Source organism: Cherax quadricarinatus, chromosome 48, assembly GCF_038502225.1.
Source record: "Cherax quadricarinatus isolate ZL_2023a chromosome 48, ASM3850222v1, whole genome shotgun sequence".
NCBI lineage: Eukaryota > Metazoa > Arthropoda > Malacostraca > Decapoda > Parastacidae > Cherax > Cherax quadricarinatus.
In genome coordinates, this window is record NC_091339.1 from 23,567,433 (window position 1) to 23,589,808 (window position 22,376).

Sequence of the window (22,376 nt, forward strand, 5' to 3'; positions counted from 1 at the left end):
GCTACAAGGAATAAATATATTATGAGTGACAGTGAAACTCACTGTCTACCTGTCTCGGCATTTTTCAGATGATTACTTGCACTGAGACATACATATATAATGTTGATACCTGAGAGAGAGAGAGAGAGAATAAGCAGGAGCAATATGTGTAAGATTTATCTTTGCAATAAAATACCATTTTAGCCCACTACTGAAAGATTATTTCATACACGCAAGAACAAGGACGACTGCCTCACGTAGATATTCTAATGGCACTCTGGGGGCCAGAGAGTGAGCGATCCATAGAGACACCCAAGTAGCTAAAACAACTCCCACAAGACATAATTTACACATAAAAGTCACACTGGGGTCATTTTAACCACCACCACTCCCACCCACCTCTCATCACACCACACTAGCTTCAACTTACTAAGCTCTTGACACAGTGCCGGAGTCCCAGGTGGAGTGCCAGGCGGAGTGTAAATTGGAGTACCAATGTGAGATCCAAGGTTCAAGTGAATGACACGTGAAATACTATTATATCCAAGAGAAAAGTGTAAACAAATAGGGATCATACGGCGCCACGGAACAAGAGCCACGCTAATGTGATCCAAGAGGAAAGCTTTTCCAGTTCCCTGGATCAGGAGCCTTTCACCAGCATCAAGGCCTTCATAGCTAACACCTCAAGGCTTTAAGATCATGTGTGTAAACCAATCTTGGCAAATTAATGTAGCTGGGAGGACTTAAATCAGAGAGATGTCGATGCAGAATAACCCAGCAGTTAAATCTTTAACATTAACAAACATACATGGAACAAATTACAATAAAAAGCGTGATTGCAAATATGAAAAAAATACCACAATGTAAACTGGAAAATAACACTTGGCCTTTTTCATGTGCTTACATATCTTCGCACAGGTTTTATTTCCTATCTTCACTGTGGTATTTTTACATATATATGTGATGATGCTTGTGTTGACGCTGCGTTATGTAGATCATGTGTGTAAGCCACTTCTTACGTCATTCAAGTGGTATGTAAACCAAGTTTACAAGATTATATATACAAAGAGGTATATGACTCAATGTAAGTATGCTGGGAGTATACTTTAATCCCTAACCTAAGGATTGAAGTATTCTTGGCAGGTGGTAAATAGGTGACATGCTCTTCTATTATCCCTCGTGTGGCTGATAGGCTTTAAACATCATTAACTAACCACCAATCAAACTAATCTGAATTTCTGATGGTTTAATTAAGCAGCACAAAATATGCAGGATGTAAAACATACTTAATTATATCCCTCTTACAATGAATACTAAGTGATAATAAATACTACTTTATAATGAACACTAAGGAACACCACTATGTATTTACGTTGATTTAAAAAACATAATTATATGGAGATATTCAGAAGATAGTTGGGAAGTGCTTAGGTGTGAGTGTACTGTGAGTGTACTGTGGGCGTACTGTGAGTGTACTGTGGGCGTACTGTGAGTGTACTGTGAGTGTACTGTGGGTGTACTGTGAGTGTACTGTGGGTGTACTGTGGGCGTACTGTGAGTGTACTGTGGGTGTACTGTGAGTGTACTGTGAGTGTACTGTGGGCGTACTGTGGGTGTACTGTGAGTGTACTGTGGGTGTACTGTGGGCGTACTGTGGGTGTACTGTGAGTGTACTGTGGGTGTACTGTGGGCGTACTGTGAGTGTACTGAGTGTGCTGTGAGTGTACTGTGAGTGTACTGTGGGTGTACTGTGGGCGTACTGTGGGTGTACTGTGAGTGTACTGTGGGTGTACTGTGAGTGTACTGTGGGTGTACTGTGGGCGTACTGTGAGTGTACTGTGAGTGTACCGTGGGTGTACTGTGAGTGTACTGTGGGTGTACTGTGGGCGTACTGTGGGTGTACTGTGAGTGTACCGTGGGTGTACTGGGTGTGTAGTGTGGGTGTACTGTGGGTGTACTGTGGGTGTACCGTGAGTGTACCGTGGGTGTACTGTGAGTGTACTGTGGGTGTACTGTGGGCGTACTGTGGGTGTACTGTGAGTGTACCGTGGGTGTACTGTGAGTGTACTGTGGGTGTACCGTGGGCGTACTGTGAGTGTACCGTGGGTGTACTGTGAGTGTACTGTGGGTGTACCGTGGGTGTACTGTGGGTGTACTGTGGGTGTACTGTGGGCGTACTGTGGGTGTACTGTGAGTGTACCGTGGGTGTACTGTGAGTGTACTGTGGGTGTACCGTGGGTGTACTGTGAGTGTACTGTGGGTGTACCGTGGGTGTACTGTGAGTGTACTGTGGGTGTACCGTGGGTGTACTGTGAGTGTACTGTGGGTGTACCGTGGGTGTACTGTGAGTGTACTGTAGGTGTACCGTGGGTGTACTGTAAGTGTACTGTGTATTGTGAGTACTGGGTGTACCGTGGGTGTACCGTGGGTGTACTGTGAGTGTACTTTGGGCGTACTGTGGTTGTACTGTGGGTGTACTGTGAGTGTACCGTGGGTGTACTGTGGGCGTACTGTGGGTGTACTGTGTGTGTACTGTGAGTGTACCGTGGGTGTACTGTGGGTGTACCGTGGGTGTACTGTGAGTGTACCGTGAGTGTACCGTGGGTGTACTGTGTGTACCGTGTGTGTACTGTAGATGTACCGTGGGTGTATCGTGGGTGTACCATGTACCGTGGGTGTACCGTGTATGTACCGTGGGTGTACTGTGTGTACTGTGAGTGTACCGTTTGTGTACTGTGAGTGTACCGTGTGTGTACTGTGAGTGTACTGTGTGTACCGTGGGTGTACTGTGGGTGTATCGTGGGTGTACTGTGTGTGTACTGTGTGTGTACCGTGTGTGTACTGTAGATGTACCGTGGGTGTACTGTGTGCACCGTGGGTGTACTGTGTGTACCGTGGGTGTACTGTATGTGTACCGTAGGTGTACCGTGGGTGTACCCTGTGTGTAAAGTAGGTGTACCGTGGGTGTACTGTGTACCCTGTGTACAGTGGGTGTACTGTGTACCATGTGCGTACCGTGGGTGCACCGTGTATGTATTGTGGGTGTACTGTGTACCGTGGGTGTATCGTGTGTGTATCGTGGGTGTAACGTAGGTGTATCGTGAGTGTACCGTGTACCGTAGGTGTATCGTGGGTTTACCGTGTACTGTGGGTGTACCGTAGGTGTACCGTGGGTGTACCGTAGGTGTAATGTGGGTGTGGATCCGGGATGATCTTGACTGGACTGGGACGGATTACCCTCCATTTTTCTTCCTCGATCTTCCCTGCCTTAATGTCTCTTTTTATGTGAACCACTAAACCCGTGTGGGTCATTTAGAGCAAGAAGTAATGAAGGCTCGATCCTCCCGCCGCTGCGAGAGGGACAAGCCACCCAACAGTACTGACCTACTCGTCGACCTTAATGCCTGAGCCAGTGGTAAGCCTCAGCCAGCCATGGAAACCCACTCAAGAAGGCAGATGTGATGTCTGTAACCATTACCATGGAGGCTACCCTAGGCTGGCGGGGAAATAACATGGGTGTATTATCTAAATATAACCTCCCTCCCCTCCCCCAGGGCATCTCCCCCAACGTCCTCCCCGGTGGTTAATGTCTCCCAGGGTGCCAATTTTGGGAGGGTCCACATGCCTGGCACGTCCGCGGCCGCTTATTGCCCAAAATGAAAACTTATGGAGCAACACGGCCACAATCACTCCTCCTTAAGCTACCGAGGCCGAATTTAAATCGAACACTGGTGTAGCAGTGCTCTTAGCTGCCTTATCTCTTCTCTCGTCCTTCTTCCCCCAGTAGTTTGTACTTTAATACCTTTGATTAGTTTCCAGAGTTTTTCTGCTCCCGGAGCCCGGCTCTGGGCCAGGGTGTTGCTGCTGGCGGCATGATGACCCAAACAGCCTGGTTGATCTGGCACTTGATGAACGTGTCCAATTTCTGGTATCTTCTGGTAAGATGTTGAGTAGTCTGGGGCCAAGGATGTTGATTCAGTGTTCTCTTATTGTGCCCGTAACTCTCACTCCAGTATGTTGTTATGGAGGTGTGCAGATGTGGTGGACAAGGCCCTCAAGCACCCTCCAGGTACTTCATCATCATCATCATCTCTCTCTCTCCCCCCGTTCGTGATTTTTTTTTATTTCCTAACTTCTTTTACTTCGTGATTTTTATCAAGGTTTTTACAAATTTTTTTTTCCTCAATTTATTCACGATACTTAATTTTCTTTGGCTAACTTTTCTACATCTGAAAATATATTTTTATTACTTGTCTATATGCAAAAAACACTCTTTCACCAACTAACTTTTCAATATACAAAAATATATATTTTCTTCTGTTAGCTTTACTACGCCTAAAAAAAATGATCTTTCCCTCTGAATTAATTTTTTTTTTTTGGGGGGGGGAGGGGGGAGGAATTTTATAATTTAAAAATATTCGTGTGTCGGGCTTTGTGGGGTGACAGCCCAGGATCGTCTCTATGCTGGCGGTTAATTCTCACTCATGATATTTGTGGTAATAAGTGGATCAAGCCTTGATGGGGAGGCTACTGCAACCCAAGCAAAATTAGACACTTAATCCCGGGCGTTTGGATGGGATTACTTGAGTCAGCTCCATGCGTTTTCTGGGATTATTTTTAAGTTCATTAAGAATGCATGTGAACAATCATGAACTCTGCAACCCGCTTACCGCTTAATTTTTTCAACTACATTTTTATATTTAACACTAACAATATGGCTGTAATGGATATGTGGGGTCAGCGGGCTGCCAGCAGCAACAACCTGGCTGACCAGGCAAGCCTGGTCCAGGGTCAGGCCGAACCCTGGGAGGACGAAAATCTCAATACACAGATTTGGACAACTGTTCTCATCCTTCTGGTCTGCACGGTGTTACTCCCGGGTGCCAAGTGCCGCGAATTTTAAGTGTGAGTATTGTGGAGGAGCCTTGAAGGGAGGATGGGGGGGGAGGGGTTGTTGTTTACAGTCTTTAACCTGGTAAAGTGCCCTTCCAGGAACAGTAAGACCCTAAAGGGGCACGTAAGTACTCCCGTATTCTAATAACATGTTCATTTCTCCTCTATAATCTACCTTGTCCATAATTACTATCGCGTTTGCTTTGTATGTTTTGTAAAGGTGAAATCTAGGATCTTTCCTTAATTCATGGTATAACTTAACAAATCTTTGAGGACAATTGTGTTGGAGAGGTCTGAGCACAGCTCAGACCTAATAATAATAACAACAGAAGCAACAGAGTCGACATACTGCCGTAGGTTATAATACTGTTATCAGTTACTTGCAGATTTTACGATCCACGTTACAACTTTGCACATCAATCACTTGGACGACGTAATAACACACACATCCTTAATGAGGAAAATGACATCAGTGTCACTGGTGGTTGAATATTGATGCATAAACATAAAAAGTACATGTTTCATGAACACTTAAGGCGAGAGTTAAATTGTACACACTTTTACTAATATTCAGGACACACTTTTACGTAACTATGTGATTCTTAGTAGGCCTTAATCTTGTGTAATATTTCCTTTCCAATCTAGGCCAAGTCTGAGGCCGGATCGTGGGGCGAGATAATCCCCAGAACCAAGTGCATGTACCACGGTTCGAGTCTCCTGGTCGGTATTCCATTTTTAACACACACACACACACACACACACACACACACACACACACACACACACACACACACACACACACACAACTCTGCAGCAGCCATTTTAACACCACTGAGTTTAAAAAACCAATTAGTTTGGCTTCTGTGATCAACAAAAGAAAAATTTGAATATTCTAAAAAGACTGTGGCCATAACTAGTCATTAAATACATAAATATATTTTGGCACCAGCTTGTTCGTCAGCATTAGCTTTTCATCTTTATTATTCCCCATGAAACATTTTTGAGAGCTATGATCATTATGAAAGATTAAATAAATATATATGAACGAAAATGAATCCCTGTGGAATTTTACACTCATGTTTCCACGTGTTTTTGAACCGGATGAAAGAACACCACATAGTAACAGCTTTAGTTACAAGTTCCATAAAATGTTCTTCTATTAGGGTGCTATTGCGAATGACTGAACTGGTAGGGATCAAACTCACCCGCTATCATTTGTTTGCAATCATATTATCTCGATTTCGTGAGTCAAAGTGTTATTGTTATTGTTCACCAAAATCACAATGTTACGACGTTTCGGTCCCTCCTGAACCACTGTCCAGTTGTGACCTAACAGGAGTCCAAAAGGAACCGACACATCACAATAAGATTCCTTTAATACGTGAGGATTTTTGGCGAATTGTTGCAGCGATATTGTGATTTTATTGAAGGTATTATTATCGTTGTTTTCTGTTGCGTGTGTTGCGGGTTATGACTTAATGATGTTGCTGTTAACAGTGGTTATTGTAGGTGCTTGGAAGAGAGAAGACCGGGGGATGGGTGACACATGGTAACGACGTACAAGGTACTCAAAAGCTTCAACAGAGCGGAAATAAACAAAATGAAATGGAAGGCACACTGGACGAAGCTAAGGTGGCAACTAACACAGGATGAGCTACAGGAATGTCAGGAAATACTTAAGACACAGACACAGACACAGACACACACACACACACACACACACACACACACACACACACACACACACACACACACACACACACACACACGCGCGCGCGCGCGCGCGCAATTTCAGGAGTAGGTATGATAGGCCCACGAGGCTAAAGAATATATGCTGGCCAGGAGCTGAGCCTCGACCCCTGTGCCATCACAGCTCGGTCAGGACAAGTGGAAGGTGAAGAACAAAAAGGCACAACACATGACTGGAACAATACACAAATAACCCGTTCATGGAAGAGAGAAGCTCATAACGTTTTCGGTCCGACGTGGCCCATGTACAAGTTACTTGTAAATAGTCCAAGTCAGACCGAAACGTCGTCATAAGCTTCTCTCTCTCTCATATGTGCGGGTTATTTGTATAGTAACATTGTAAGTAAAACCAGATGAGCCACTGTGATGTTGCGAAGTGCTATTAAAGTCTCAAGATAGTATATAAGTGGAATATGTATGTATAAAAAGGCTCAAGAGGGGATTAATCAATATTACCTATGAAAGCAGCATAAAAGGCTGTGGTCAGGAGCCGGGACTCAACCCCCGGCAAACTCGAATCTAAGAGAAATCAGTTAACCCAACACGCCACACAATACCTCACAAACAACAGACCAGTAAACAAGAGAATGACAAGCTACACACACCTAATAATATATATCAAAAGTAATTCCCCCGAGCCATTGCAATTGTGGGTTATTAAGTAATTGTGGCCCCAGTGATTACATCGGTGCCGGGGGGGGGGGAGAGACGCTAATGTTGGTTCAGCAGTTATCAACCTCAATGAATTGTTTATCTTACCTCCAGGAATTTCCACAGCGTGCTCATGTAGCGTGCACTGGACGCTGCTATACCAGCCTCAGTGCTCTCATATTACCGTGCACTGGACGCTGCTATACCAGCCTCAGTGCTCTCATATTACCGTGCACTGGACGCTGCTATACCAGCCTCAGTGCTCTCATATTACCGTGCACTGGACGCTGCTATACCAGCCTCAGTGCTCTCATATTACCGTGCACTGGACGCTGCTATACCAGCCTCAGTGCTCTCATATTACCGTGCACTGGACGCTGCTATACCAGCCTCAGTGCTAACATATTACCGTGCACTGGACGCTGCTATACCAGCCTCAGTGCTAACATATTACCGTGCACTGGACGCTGCTATACCAGCCTCAGTGCTAACATATTACCGTGCACTGGACGCTGCTATACCAGCCTCAGTGCACTTGTATAACATGCGCCAGGTGTTGCCATGCCAGTCTTCCTAACAACAATTTCTCCCACACTTTCTCTTTCAATTCTGAATCGTTATGTAAATAATTTTTTTCGTCTAAATATCTTTAAGTGCGTTCGTACCTGTATATGATGAATTGTGTTGTATTTAGTGAAGGTAGGTAGATGTAGGTGTGTGTGTGTGTGTGTGTGTGTGTGTGTGTAAATTAAATGAAAGTGATGTGACCCAACCATTGAAAATACTACTAGGTGAGCATGCACGCACACGCGCACGCACACACACACACACACACACACACACACACACCTGCACTACTCCCACACAGTTCATCAATCCTCCCCCACACCGTTATCACAGAATGCGTACACAACTGAATCTAATTCTGTCCCAAATCGCATCGAATCCTGACTCTGCTCATTATCCAGGCCACTCATTACCTATTAGGTGTATTGTGTTGTGAGCGCGTGACTCTTCTCTCAGATTATTATTATTATTACAATCAAGGGGGAAGCGCTAAACCCGGAGGATTATACAGCACCTGGGGGGGGGATGTGGAAGGCATTCAGGCTTAATTTGGGGAACTGGAGCACAGATCCAATTCCCTAAATCAAGAGCCCCTCACCAACATCAAGGAACCTTCCTTGAGGGGTCTTCTCTCAGAGAGACATTACATTATTATCGCCACTCTCGTTGTTCCTAGACACTGGCGCCATCTACACACGAGCTGTGCAGCATTATATGGTAAATGATATATTTAAAGTAAACTGACTTAACACACCTTTCTGCCACCCCCCTTTGATTAGCTGACCTTTTATAAGTCAGCTTACTGAACAAACCTTGAGTATCTGACCTTTTAAAGCAAACTTACTGACTTAACAGACCTTTACTTTGAGTAGCTGGCCTTTTTCAAACTTACAGAATATTTACCTTGATTAACTGACCTTAATTAAGTAAACTTCATGAAATACACTTATTTGTAACAAATGACCTTAATTAAGTAAACTTGATTTAAAAGATCCTTTAACTTGAATAGCTGACCTTAAGTTCACGTTCCTCCCACCAACACAGTAACTTAGTTGAACACGCTTACTGGCGTTTATCTTTCATTATTTTAACTTCCTGATTAGTTTTTCACGTTAATTAGACGATAATGATAAAATTAATACCGCCGATAAAAAAATAATTTACTGCCCATAGCCTGAGGTAACATTTACATTATGTAAATAGAACATTTTCCAACGTCGCCTTTACACTGTAAATACATTGACAAACACTGTATCCACACTGTAAACACAAATTGGGTTAATGTATTTACAATGTAAATACAATAACGAAAGTTACATTTACACTGAAAATACATTTACCAAATTTGCATTTACAATGTAAATAGAATGACCAAAGTTGCATTTACACTGTAAATACAAAGACCAAAGTTGCATTTACCGTGTAAATACATTTCACCTTACACTGTTTACAGATGTAAGGTGAAATGGTTTTCAATGCTAGAAACTTTATGAAACAATTCGAGTTGGCAATTAAAACTGTTATTCGAAACTAATACCTTACGTTCAATACTCTTTACAGAACGTTCAGTTAACAGCATTTACAGAGAACTGACCTTGGCCTTTGTGCTGTGTACGGCACATTTGGTGCACAGTGACCCATGACCTGTGTACGGCACATCTGCTGCACTGTGACCTATGACCTGTGTACGGCACACAGGTGCAGTGACCTATGACCTGTGTACGACACTGGTGCCTCGGGCACTTTCTTCAGAGGTAAAAATACCCATAAATGAAGGTAATTATCTGGATTAATGACCTTGCTAAGGCTTTTTAACTTCGTTATTTTTAATGACATAATTACTTTTACTCGACGTCCAGATACCTTCGTGGCGATCGTTCGCTCAACACGTGCCTTGCGACCCCTTACCATATTTGCTCTTGAAGCCGTATGTCGAATCTGCCACTTCTTTTATCTAACGCATTCCACTTTCTGACCATGAAACCAAAAAGGTACTTCCTAACATGCCCGCATGCTGCTACCACCAGCAGCCTTGAAATAGATCGCAGGTTCTCACGCAAGACGAGTAAATCCTACAAGATACCTGAAGGATGTTTTCGGGGGTCGATGTCCCCCCCTGGATGAGTGTGTGTAGGAGAAATGCATCCGAGGTTGCTGGTGGGTGGCTGCAGATGTATCCCTCCTCTCCTCCCACTCGCTGTTGAAAGGGGTCACTGCAGAAGAGGGCAATTCGTTCACATGAGCGGGCCGACAGATGCTATCCAATCTGCCTTATGTTGGGTAATCAGCCTTGTCTGAATACTGTGGTTGTGGCTGTGTGTGTGTGTGTGTGTGTGTGTGTGTGTGTGTGTGTGTGTGTGTGTGTGTGTGTGTGTGTGTGTGTCCTCACCTAATTGTGGTTGCAGGGGTCGAGACTCAGCTCCTGGCCCCGCCTCTTTACTGATCGCTACTGGGTCCTCTCTCTGCTTTCTGAGCTTTGTCATACCTCTTCTTAAAACTATGTATGGTTCCTCCCCTCCACTACTTCACTTGCTAGGCTATTCCACTTGCTGACAACTCTATGACTGAAGAAATACTTCCTAACGTCCCTGTGACTCGTCTGAGTCTTCAGCTTCCAGTTGTGACCCCTTGTCCCTGTGTCCCCTCTCTGGAACATCCTATCTCTGTCCACCTTGTCTATTCCCCGCAGTATCTTGTATGTCGTTATCATGTCTCCCCTGACCCTTCTGTCCTCCAGTGTCGTCAGTCCGATTTCCCTTAACCTTTCCTCGTACGACATTCCCTTGAGCTCTGGGACTAGCCTTGTTGCAAACCTTTGTACTTTCTCTAACTTCTTGACGTGCTTGACCAGGTGTGGGTTCCAGACTGGTGCTGCATACTCCAGTATGGGCCTAACATACACAGTGTACAGTGTCTTGAACGATTCCTTATTAAGGTATCGGAACGCTATTCTCAGGTTTGCCAGGCGCCCGTATGCTGCAGCAATTATCTGGTTGATGTGTGCCTCCGGTGATGTGCTCGGTGTTATGGTCACCCCAAGGTCTTTCTCCCTGAGTGAGGTCTGTAGTCTTTGTCCACCTAGCCTATACTCTGCGGTCTTCTTTGCCCCTCCCCAATCTTCATGACTTTGCATTTGGCTGGATTGAATTCGAGAAGCCAGTTACTGAACCACATGTCCAGCCTGTCCAGGTCTCTTTGCAGTCCTGCCTCATCCTCGTCCGATTTAATTCTTCTCATCAACTTCACGTCATCTGCGAACAGGGACACTTCAGAGTCTATTCCTTCCATCATGTCGTTCACATATATCAAAAATAGCACTGGTCCTAGAACTGACCCCTGTGGGACCCCGCTCGTCGCAGAAGCCCACTGTGATACCTCTTCACGTACCATGACTCGTTGCTGCCTCCCTGTCAGGTATTCCCTTATCCATTGCAGTGCCCTCCCTTTTACATGCGCCTGATCCTCCAGCTTCTGCACTAATCTCTTGTGGGGAACTGCATCAAAGGCCTTCCTGCAGTCTAAGAAAACACAATCTACCCACCCCTCTCTCTTGTGTCTTACTTCTGTTACCTTGTCATAAAACTCCAGGAGGTTTGTGATACAGGATTTGCCTTCCATGAACCCATGCTGGTTTTCATTTATAATCTTGTTCCTTTCCAGGTGTTCGACCACTCTCCTCCTGATAATCTTCTCCATGACTTTGCACACAATACTTGTCAGAGAGACAGGTTTGTAGTTTAGTGCCTCGTTTCTGTTTCCTTTCTTAAATATGGGGACTACATTAGCTGTCTTCCATTTCTCAGGTAGTTGCCCAGTTTCAAGGGATGTGTTGAAGATTGTGGTTAGAGGCACGAACAGCATCTCTGCTCCTTCTCTAAGGACCCATGGGGAGATGTCCGGTCCCATCGCCTTTGAGGTGTCAAGGTCACTTAAGAGCTTCTTCACCTCCTCCTCAGTTGTTCGTATGTCATCCAACACTTGTTGGTATATTCCCTCTTGATGTTCCCTTCTGTGCTGTCTTCCCACAGCCCTTCCTGTCTCTACTGTAAAAACTTCCTTAAATCTCCTGTTCAGCTCCTCACATACCTCCTGATCATTTCTTGTGAGTTCTCCACCTTCTGTCCTTAATCTGATCACCTGGTCTTTGACTGTTGTCTTCCTCCTGATGTGGCTATACAACAGTTTCGGGTCAGTCTTGATTCTCGATGCTATGTCATTTTCATACTGTCACTGGGCCGCCCTCCTTACCTGTGCATACTCATTCCTGGCTCTGCGACTGATCTCCCTATTTTCGTGTGTTCTCTGCCTTCTGTACTTTTTCCATTCTCTATTGCACTTTGTTTTTGCCTCCTTACACCGTTGGGTAAACCAGGGGCTCGTTCTGGTCTTCCCGTTGTTACTGTTGCCCTTGGGAATAAACTTTTCCACTGCCTCCTTGCATTTTGTTGTTACATATTCCATCATTTCATTTACTGGCTTTCCTGCCAGTTCTCTGTCCCACTGGACCTCCCGCAGGAAGTTCTTCAACCCTATGTAGTCCCCTCTTTTATAGTCAGGCTTTTCCCATTCAACTCCTGTTATTCTCTCCACTTGCAGCTCTATGTATTCAAAGCACAGAACCACGTGGTCGCTAGCTCCTAGGGGACTCTCATACTTGATGTCCTCAATGTCTGAGCTGCCCAGGGTGAACACAAGGTCCAATCTTGCTGGATCATCCTCCCCTCTCACTCTGGTAGTGTCCTTAACATGTTGGTGCATGAGGTTTTCCAGCACCACGTCCAACATCCTGGCTCTCCATGTTTCGGGACCCCCATGTGGCTCCAGGTTTTCCCAGTCGATCTCCCTGTGGTTGAAATCCCCCATAACCAGCAACTTTGCTCTGCTGGAATGAGCTCTACTTGCCACCTCAGCAAGTGTGTCCACCATTGCTCTGTTGCTCTCTTCATATTCCTCTCTTGGCCTCCTGCAGTTCTGTGGTGGATTATACATCACTGCAATGACCACTTTGTGTTCCCCAGACTGAAGTGTACCTGCTATGTAGTCTCTTTCTCCCGTCTCATCTATGCCTTCCATTTTCTCGAATTTCCATCTGTTTTTTACGAGCAGAGCAACCCCACCTCCCCCCCCCCTGCCCCTTCTATCTTTCCTCATGATCTGGTATCCTGGTGGGAAGATTGCATCTGTTATTGTCTCCGTGAGTTTTGTTTCTGTAACTGCTATGATGTCTGGGGACTTCTCATTGATTCTTTCTTGCCATTCCTCATGTTTATTCGTTAATCCATCTGCATTTGTGTACCAAACCTTCAACTTCTGTTCTAATACTGTAACTGTGGTGCGGAGGGTGGAAACAGAGGGATCGGTGTGTGATGGTTGGTTTGGATTGTTCAGTTGCCTTGGGGGTGTCGTGGCTGGAGTCCTTCTGCAGGTGTTTCTGGGGGGTGTGCTTGTCCTTCCATTTGATCCTGGGTTATTCTGCTCTCCTTTTTCATTTCCTCCCATTTCTCCTTTCGTTTTTGAACTCTCTCTTTCATCATCTTCCTTTTGTCCTGTGTTCTGTCTCGATCGAGGTACACACTCCGGAACTCCTGCTTGCCTCTCAGCTGTGCTTTCTCTTGCAGGATCATGGTTCGGGTTGATTCTGCCTTGAAAATTACTTTGAGAGGCCGATTCCTTTTCTTTGTGAACCACCCAATTCTCCGAAAATTTGCCACCTGGGTCATGTCCCCCTCGCCTATCACCTTCATGATATCTTCAATCGCTTTTTTCTCCTCCTGCTTTCTTTCATCATAAGTTTCCCCTTTAGCTTTGTCTAGCCCATAGACAAACACAGATCTCTCCCTTTCCACCTCCCACTGTGACTCCCATTGCATCCTCTGATGTGTTTTAGTTTCTTCCCGTGGAGTGTTCCTTCCTTCAGTCCCTTCCCTAGTTATGGCCCCTATGCTTCTTGGTTTGTCCTTCCTGCTCACCTGTTCCTGGCCCACACAGGTGTCTGGTGAGGTCCTTGCACATGTCCTAGTTCCTTCAATGTCTTCCAACCTCTCATTCTGTCCTAGTGTGCTCACTGCCTTTGTTTTGGCCCCATGTGGGTTTGACAGGACCTCTGCATATAGTTTAGTTTCCATGCTTCCTTCAGACCTGTTGTCTGTGTTTGATGTAGCCATTGCCGATGCTACTTCTGTAATATCTTTGTCTCTGTGCTGTTTCAGATGTCTCAGCTCTTCTAATCTCTCTATCTTGATTTCTGCTGCTGTGGCCTGTTGCTTCCACCTTCTGCATTCTGCTGCTAACCTCTCTTCCATCTTCCTTTCCAGCTCATCTAGTCTCCTTCCCCAGTCTTCCTCCCTTTTTTTGAGCTCTACCTCCCATTCCTCCCTCCCAGATTCGTCCTTGGAGCCCCTTGTCCTCATCCTGGTTCTAGGTTCCCCCTTTGCTCCACAGAAGGGGAGACGGGTGGTTAGGGGGAGGGGAATAGATGGTTAGGAGGAGAGGGGATGGATGGTTGTGAGGGAGGGGGAGGATGGTTATTGGAGGGTTAGAGATAGTTGGGGGAGGAGGTTAGATGGTTTGAGGGAGAGAGGGGATGGATGGTTATGGGGGAGGGGGAGGATGGTTATTAGAGGGAGGGAGGTAGTTGGGGGGTTAGACGGTTTGGGGAGGGGTTAGGTGGTTTGGGGGATGGGTAGGTGGCTAAGGTGAGGTGGTTAGGGAAGGGGGAGGGGTGGTTAGGGGAGGGGGGTACGTGTTCGTGTCAAGTGGTGTGTGTGTGTGTGTGTGTGTGTGTGTGTGTGTGTGTGTATGTGTGTGTGTTTATGTGTATGTGTGTGTGTCTACCCTTGTGTGTGAGGGAGGGAGGGTTAGGGGGGGGTAGTTGGTGTGGTTGAAAGATCCGTCGTGTAGGCACAAATTTAGTCTCATTTATCTTTCCCAATTATGTTACTCTCTCCATTTATTGCCCTTTCTGGATTTACGTATTAATTGTTGGTTATCATTTTCCTTGTTAACATTGAGAGAGGACTTCCTAGCTTCCTAAGTATTCTTACTGCTAATAACTACCAGTAGTAACACTGCCTGTGTGTGTGTGTGTGTGTGTGTGTGTGTGTGTGTGTGTGTGTGTGTGTGTGTGTGTGTGTGTGTGTGAGTGTGAGTGTTTTGTGCTGTGTAATGACTGGCCGCAACTTCTTGTGACCTGACACAACCCTCCTGGGACTTGACCGACCCTCGCACAGTCTTACAATGTTGCCCTTAAAAGCTTGTCCCACCTACCTTCTCACTCTCGCCAACACTATATTCACTATGTCTATGCTATTTCTATTCTAATTCTGGTAATAGCTTGCAGGAGTGAGTGACCAGTATCAAACAGTATGTAAGGCCAGCCAGGGCCGTCAACATGCAAACCACAAATAGGCGAATAAACTTGCACTCAATGGTGTGGTGACAGGTTGCCAGCTGCTGATGACGGAGTTGTCGTACGTAGGCCTTAAATCCCTATTTTGGAGATCCTTTACCCGTGATGTTTATAACCATATATTCTCATACATCCCGCTTCCTCACGCTATGTCACTCTTCACTGATGATAGTATACACTTCACATTATATACACTTCACTTTATATGTATAATGGCGCACAACTTGTCGTGACGTCACTTCTTCAGGCCTACTGCTGCCAATGTGGCAACAGCGCCTAAGACCCCCAACGGTTTGCGCTTTGAAATATTATGATTTCAGCTTTCCTCTCATTTTCTTTAACTAATAACTTTAATTATCACTCGTAGTATTGTTCACTGACGTTCCACTACCACTGATTACTGCTAGCTGTTATTGCACGCCTTTCAATGCTAAGGTTCTCGGAGCCTTGTTACCCACGTCTGCACCCCACGGACCCATGTCTGTGTGTGTGTGTGTGTTTTACATATAACCAAAGTCTCTCAGTGGGAAATGGAAAATAACAGGACTGAAAGGTGATCAGTTCTAGCTACTTAGATATGTTAGGTAAGACACATATGCAACAGTAGGTATCTTTATTTTGAAACGTTTCGCCTACACAGTAGGCTTCTTCAGTCGAGTACAGAAAAGTTGATAGAAGCAGAAGATACTTGAAGACGATGTAATCAGTCCATCACCCTTAAAGTTTTGAGGTGGTCAGTCCCTCAGTCTGGAGAAGAGCATTGTTCCGTTGTCTGAAACAATATGTGTCTTACCTAACAATCTGTCGGTATTTTATACCATTTTAATGTTCATTCTACTTAGATATGGAAAGAATAAAGAACTCAAAAGGGACACTGCATATAAAACACAAGATGAACACCAAAGAGAATGAAAACAACACTTGCAGGACCTGCGTGTGATAATGTCGGCTGACATTTCTTTCACAGAATACAATAAGGCAGGTGTCATGACGGCACGCCTCAGTTTTAAACATGTACTCGACTAAGAAGAGGAGAAATGTGTGGTAATATATACGTAGAGAATGCTTGAGAGTCTGGTCTCAAACCTACACACCGCCATAACATAATGCAGTGAGAGGTATGGGAGAACGTGTAGAATAAATCCAGTGAAAAAAGGGCGCCGTGGGTACAATATATGAACATCCGCAGCCCTAGACTTTAACGTCTTGCCAGAAGATATCAGAAACACTGATGGACAAGTGTGGAAGTCTACCTGAGGAATCTAGATAATTTCCTCCGCCAAGTGCCGGATGAACCAGACTGTGACGGGAAACTTAAGAAGATAGACATATGGGACCTGTAAATGTTGATGCTTCACGAGGAGGTTAACACTGCTTTTGTCTTACGTTGAGCTGGTTGAACTGACCATCAGCAGGGCAGACTGTACACATGCCACAGGGCAACAAAAAAGTGAAACATATTATATATGGAAAGCGTACACAATGATACTAGGCGACGGAGGTTAAGAAACTGGTCCACAAAACCGAGACTCGACCGCAGCCAACACAAACTTGCAAGCACACTTATTTCGTGTTTTTAATCGGGCACAATTTCCTTCAAATCCATCATTAAATACCGGTCATAAAACCCAACCACAGTCCTGGATATTTCAATCACACTACTTCAGATCACATAAAGGCAAAAGTCGAGTCCACAACTCAATGCTTACTTCTCTCGCTAACAGAAAATTAGGCTATAAATCATCCGTTTTCACTGATGTCTCCGCATTTACGACCGCACCAACTCTAAAAAACAACATTTTTTTCTTTCCTCCCTCCCACGGTCTTCTTTCTCTACATCAGGGGATTCCAACCTGGGAGTTTTGACCCTTGGTCATCCCTGCCATCTCGCACCCTATGGGGGTGAGAGTCATAATGAAAAGCACAAGTCTGTATTTGGTTCAGTTCGGTTAATTAAAAAAAAATGAAATCTGACTTCATTTTCAAGTGTGATATTACTTTACTAGAGATGTGCAACATTAACCAAACATTTCGTAGGGGTGCGGGACATAGAAAAAGGTTGGGAAATCCACACTACACCTAGAGCGCAACGAGTACTACAGTGTGGTGTTTTTGTCGAATGTTGTTGATCGGGAGCAATGATCTGGCGTCCACCACTGATCCGCCAGGCATGACTTAAATAGCATGATGAACCCGTAGGAACGCGCAAGAACGCATGCACGCAGGAGCTGACTCCACCCCTGTCACCATATATAGGCCAGTATACACACACACACACACAGGTACGATAAAGCTCTTGGAGCGAAGAGGCGGGGACCAGGAGCTGTAAATCGACCCCTGCAACCACAAATAGGAGAGTACACACACACACACACACACACACACACAGTGGGAAAAAGATGACAATGTAAAGTAAATAATACAGTGGATACATTTACTACGTTTCCCCCACCCAGTGTCGAAATGCTGTGGTCAACAAAGGCATCCCCCTGAGAGTCATTTGTTCCACACCCTCAAACATCTACAGGGAGCTTAATCATTTCAGAAAACCTCCAAATAACCAGGCTGTGGTGCCAGCACCTGGAATGCAAGCTGCAGGCACTAACAACTGGGCTGGTCAAGTTTAGAGACCTCGCTACTGGGAGGGATGTGCTGGGAGGGATGTGCTGGGAGGGATGTGCTGTGAGGGATGCGCTGTGAGGGATGTGCTGTGAGGGATGTACTGGGTGGGAAAGAGCAATACTTACGTCATCACGACGCGCGTATTGACGAGAAACTACAAAGAAAACGGTAAAAAATACGAACACGAGGAAAGGCAATGAAAGAGTGTGTGTGTGTGTGTGTGTGTGTGTGTGTGTGTGTTGGGGGGGCAAGTACGTACATACAGAACCGTACTTAGAGAGCTGTGCATTCAAGACCGTCATAACGCTCTAAACTTATGCTGCCCTGGGTTTTAAACTCGTACTGTCCTAGGTTTTAAAACCCAAACCTGTGCTGCTCTGGACTTTAAAATCATGTTGCCCAGGGTTCTACACCTATGCTCCTGTGCCTCGCATTTCAAATAGGTTCTTAATACACACACACACACATTCTTTCTGTGGTTTATAAAACCGGTAAAATAATAATCATTGTCACACGAGGTCGTAAGAGTAACAAGTGCCGGATTAAGTTTCAAGAAGTGGGAAGGAGACGGGAAGGAAGGAGGTGGAGGAGGATGGAGAGTGAAGGGAAGTAGAGAGATGGAGAGGAACAAGAGAAGGTAGGAAGAATGTTGGAGAAGGTGCCATATCAACCAAACTGTGATGGATATGTGGCTCTGCGAGCCACCAACAACAAAAACATGGATGACCAGGCAAGCACATGTAGACAAGCCTGCCCCATGACCCGGCTCCGAGAGTAGAAAAACTAGCAACTCATCAAAGTAAGATCTGGATCTTCACAGAACACTGACTCACTCTTTCTCCTTCAACCTCTTCATTCATTCTTCCTTCTCTTCTAGGCTGCTTCCTCCTCCTCTTCCTCCATGCTCTTCCCACTCCACATGGCTCAAGTTATTTCTTCCAAGGAGTCTGGCCGCGGCTCGCTGACGGCACTATTAGAATCTAAATGTTCGCTTCACTCCGCCTCTGGATTACGTTATGCGTCTTGGGGCAATATCCACGCTGGAAGCTCTCAAACTGTCTCTCTGGAACAATATCCACGCTGAAAGCTCTCAAACTGTCTCTCTTGAACAATACCCACGCTGAAAGCTCTCAAACTGTCTCTCTGGAACAATATCCACGCTGGAAACTCTCAAACTGTCTCTCTGGAACAATATCCATGCTGGAAGCTCTCAAACCGTCTCTGGAACATTATCCACGCTGGAAGCTCTCAAACTGTCTCTCTGGAACAATATCCACACTCGAAGCTTTTAAATCTGTCTCTCTGGAATAACATCAACGCTGGAAGCTCTCAAACTCTCTGAAACCATGTTATTATTGAAACAAAACGTTTTAACTATCACTCTGGACATTACGTATGATGACACTCTTCTCAACCACTACAACACATCAACCACTGGAACAATACATCAACTACTGCAACAACACAGACTCTGGTGACTCAGTACCTCGATGAAATACAAATATTACACTAATATTGATATTAAAATATCGCTATTAAAATAATATTGCTATTATTTTAACGTCGATATTTTAATAGTGATATTTAAATATCAATATTAATAAAATATCAATATTAAAACGTCGATATTAAAATAATACCCACATTACAATATCCATGATAGAATACTATCCATACTAAAATAATATAATAAAATGATCACTTGCCACTGGAATAATAGTGGTCGTGGAACCTCTCGGACTACACAGATGTTATGACAGTGAGGTAACAAACTTTGGGAGTTGAAAATATAATTATATCTCCAGGAAATGAACAGCACTGTCACGCGAAGAAAAAATAAACGCTTTGGCACAAGCTTTTACTTGAACAACATTTTGCTTTGTGCAGAGCACACCGTGCCTTTTACAGCACCGTCATATAACGTACACTTTCCATTTAAACCAATAGATGGCACCACAAGTTAAAAGTCCCTAACATCAGAAGGTGGAAATAGTCAGGAGTCGCGGTGTAGATGGCGTTCATTCTTACAGACAAGGGGTACACAGCTAGATGACATTGCTCTCTAACGCGTAGTGATGTACTGGGCTAATTGTACAAGGTGTGGGTGGTTACTCTAATAACTGTGTAGTATCAGCAGTGGTATGGTGGTAGTTGTGGTTGTAATAGGGGTGTGGTGTTAGAAGTGGTGTGGTAGTAGCTGTGGTAAACCACATTAGTGGTGTGGTATACCACAACTATCTCGTCGCCTTACTAAAGGTAGTGTACCCAACTCCTGTCTCTCACCTTACTAAATACCTGTCTCCTCGCCTTACCCATTACCTGTCTCTTCACCTTACCCAACACCTACCCCCCCTACTTAGCTTATGCGTGAAATGCATCAAACATTAATCTGCACTGGACCATAAAGACTTGCAGAGTAATGTTGAACATGCGCTATGTAAGCAATTACCATCCCTATGATCAACAGCAGCACCATCAAACACCAACGTTCAAATATTCAACGAGAATTATGCAGGTATTAAATGTAACGTGTAAAACGTAACGTGTACAGGAATGCCTTTGTAAAACACACACAACCTAAAGTCTACGGATAAGAGGGTGTACATATCAATATACGGGTCATCTGGCGTTAAAGTCTATGGAGAATTGGATGAACATTTTATTACACAGGTCATTTGGTTTACAGCCTTCCTACCGGTGGCCGATTAAGGTGGTCATCACGGCGGACCGGTCCTCGACCAGGACACCTATTTGGTATCTTGATCAACCAGTCTGTTGGTGACAGAAGTACTCACCTGCGATGTAGATGAGTATGGCGGCCAATACCACGGCGATGGTGATGAAGATAATGGCAGTGCACCTCCAGGAGCAGCGGGGGCTGCCGGGGCCCCTTCCCCCGCTGCTGGACGGGCCCCCGACACCTCGGGGCCCAGCACCGGGACCCGGGCGGCGGAGATTGTTACGGACGGGAAGCACTGGTGCGGGCAGACCGCCTCCGAACTGCACATTGTACCTGGAGGAGGAAGGATGAGACCCTTAGCATAGTGTTCAAAGACACAACCTCTCAATTCTACATCGCATAATTATGAATAATGATATATATATATATATATATATATATATATATATATATATATATATATATATATATATATATATATATATGATCACAGTAAACAGGTGATATCACATTATCAAGGAATTTCCTTGATAATGTGGGAAATAGCGAATGCACTTGGAATTTCACTATTTTTTCAGTGGTTGTTCTACACACACACACATAACAGGAAAGGCACTGCAATGGATCAGAGAATATCTGACAGGGAGGAAACAATGAGACATGGTACGCGACGAGGTGTCAGAGTGGGCGCCTGTGACAAGCGGGGTTCCACAGGGGTCAGTCCTAGGACCTGTGCTGTTCTTGGTATACGTGAACGACATAACGGAAGGGATAGACTCAGAAGTGTCCTTGTTTGCAGACGATGTGAAGTTAATGAGAAGAATCGAATCGGACGAGGATCAGGCAGGACTACAAAGAGATCTGGACAGGCTACAAGCCTGGTCCAGCAACTGGCTCCTTGAATTTAACCCTGCCAAATGCAAAGTCATGAAGATTGGGGAAGGGCAAAGAAGACCGCAGACACAATATAGTTTAGATGGCCAAAGACTGCAAACCTCACTAAAGGAAAAAGATCTGGGGGTGAGTATAACACCGAGCATATCTCCTGAGGCGCACATCAATCAGATAACTGCTGCAGCATACGGGCGCCTGGCAAACCTACGGATAGCGTTCCGATACCTCAGTAAGAATTCGTTTAAGACTCTGTACACCATCTACGTCAGGCCCATACTGGAGTATGCAGCACCAGTTTGGAATCCACACCTAGTCAAGCACGTCAAGAAATTAGAGAAAGTGCAAAGGTTTGCAACAAGACTAGTCCCAGAGCTACGGGGAATTTCCTATGAAGAAAGGTTGAGGGAAATCGGCCTGACGACACTGGAGGCCAGGAGGGTGAGGGGAGACATGATAACGACATATAAAATACTGCGCGGAATAGACGAGGTGGACAAAGACGGGATGTTCCAGAGATGGGACACAGACACAAGAGGTCACAATTGGAAGTTGAAGACTCAGATGAATCAAAGGGATGTTAGGAAGTATTTCTTCAGTCATAGAGTAGTCAGGCCATGGAATAGCCTAGAAAGTGATGTGGTGGAGGCAGGAACCATACATAGTTTTAAGGCGAGGTATGATAGAGCTCATGGGGCAGGGAGAGAGAGGACCTAGTAGCAATCAGCGAAGAGGCGGGGCCAGGAGCTGTGACTCGACCCCTGCAACCACAAATAGGCGAGTACAAATAGGCGAGTACATATATATATATATATATATATATATATATATATATATATATATATATATATATATATATAATATATATATATATATATATATATATATATATATATATATATATATATATATATATATATATAATGTGTGTGTGTG

The 22,376-nt window shown here is 44.8% G+C and overlaps 1 protein-coding gene across 5 annotated transcripts in view; it reads right to left on the minus strand.

The window, feature by feature from the left end:
- Positions 1 to 22,376, minus strand: part of LOC128696087 (teneurin-m-like) — a 395,373-nt gene that overhangs the window by 181,297 nt on the left and 191,700 nt on the right. For all 5 annotated transcript variants that reach the window (XM_070094985.1, XM_070094987.1, XM_070094986.1 and 2 more), the window contains one exon: positions 20,665 to 20,882. In XM_070094985.1, coding sequence (XP_069951086.1) covers positions 20,665 to 20,882 — 218 coding nt within the window. The remainder of the gene's footprint in view (positions 1 to 20,664; positions 20,883 to 22,376) is intronic.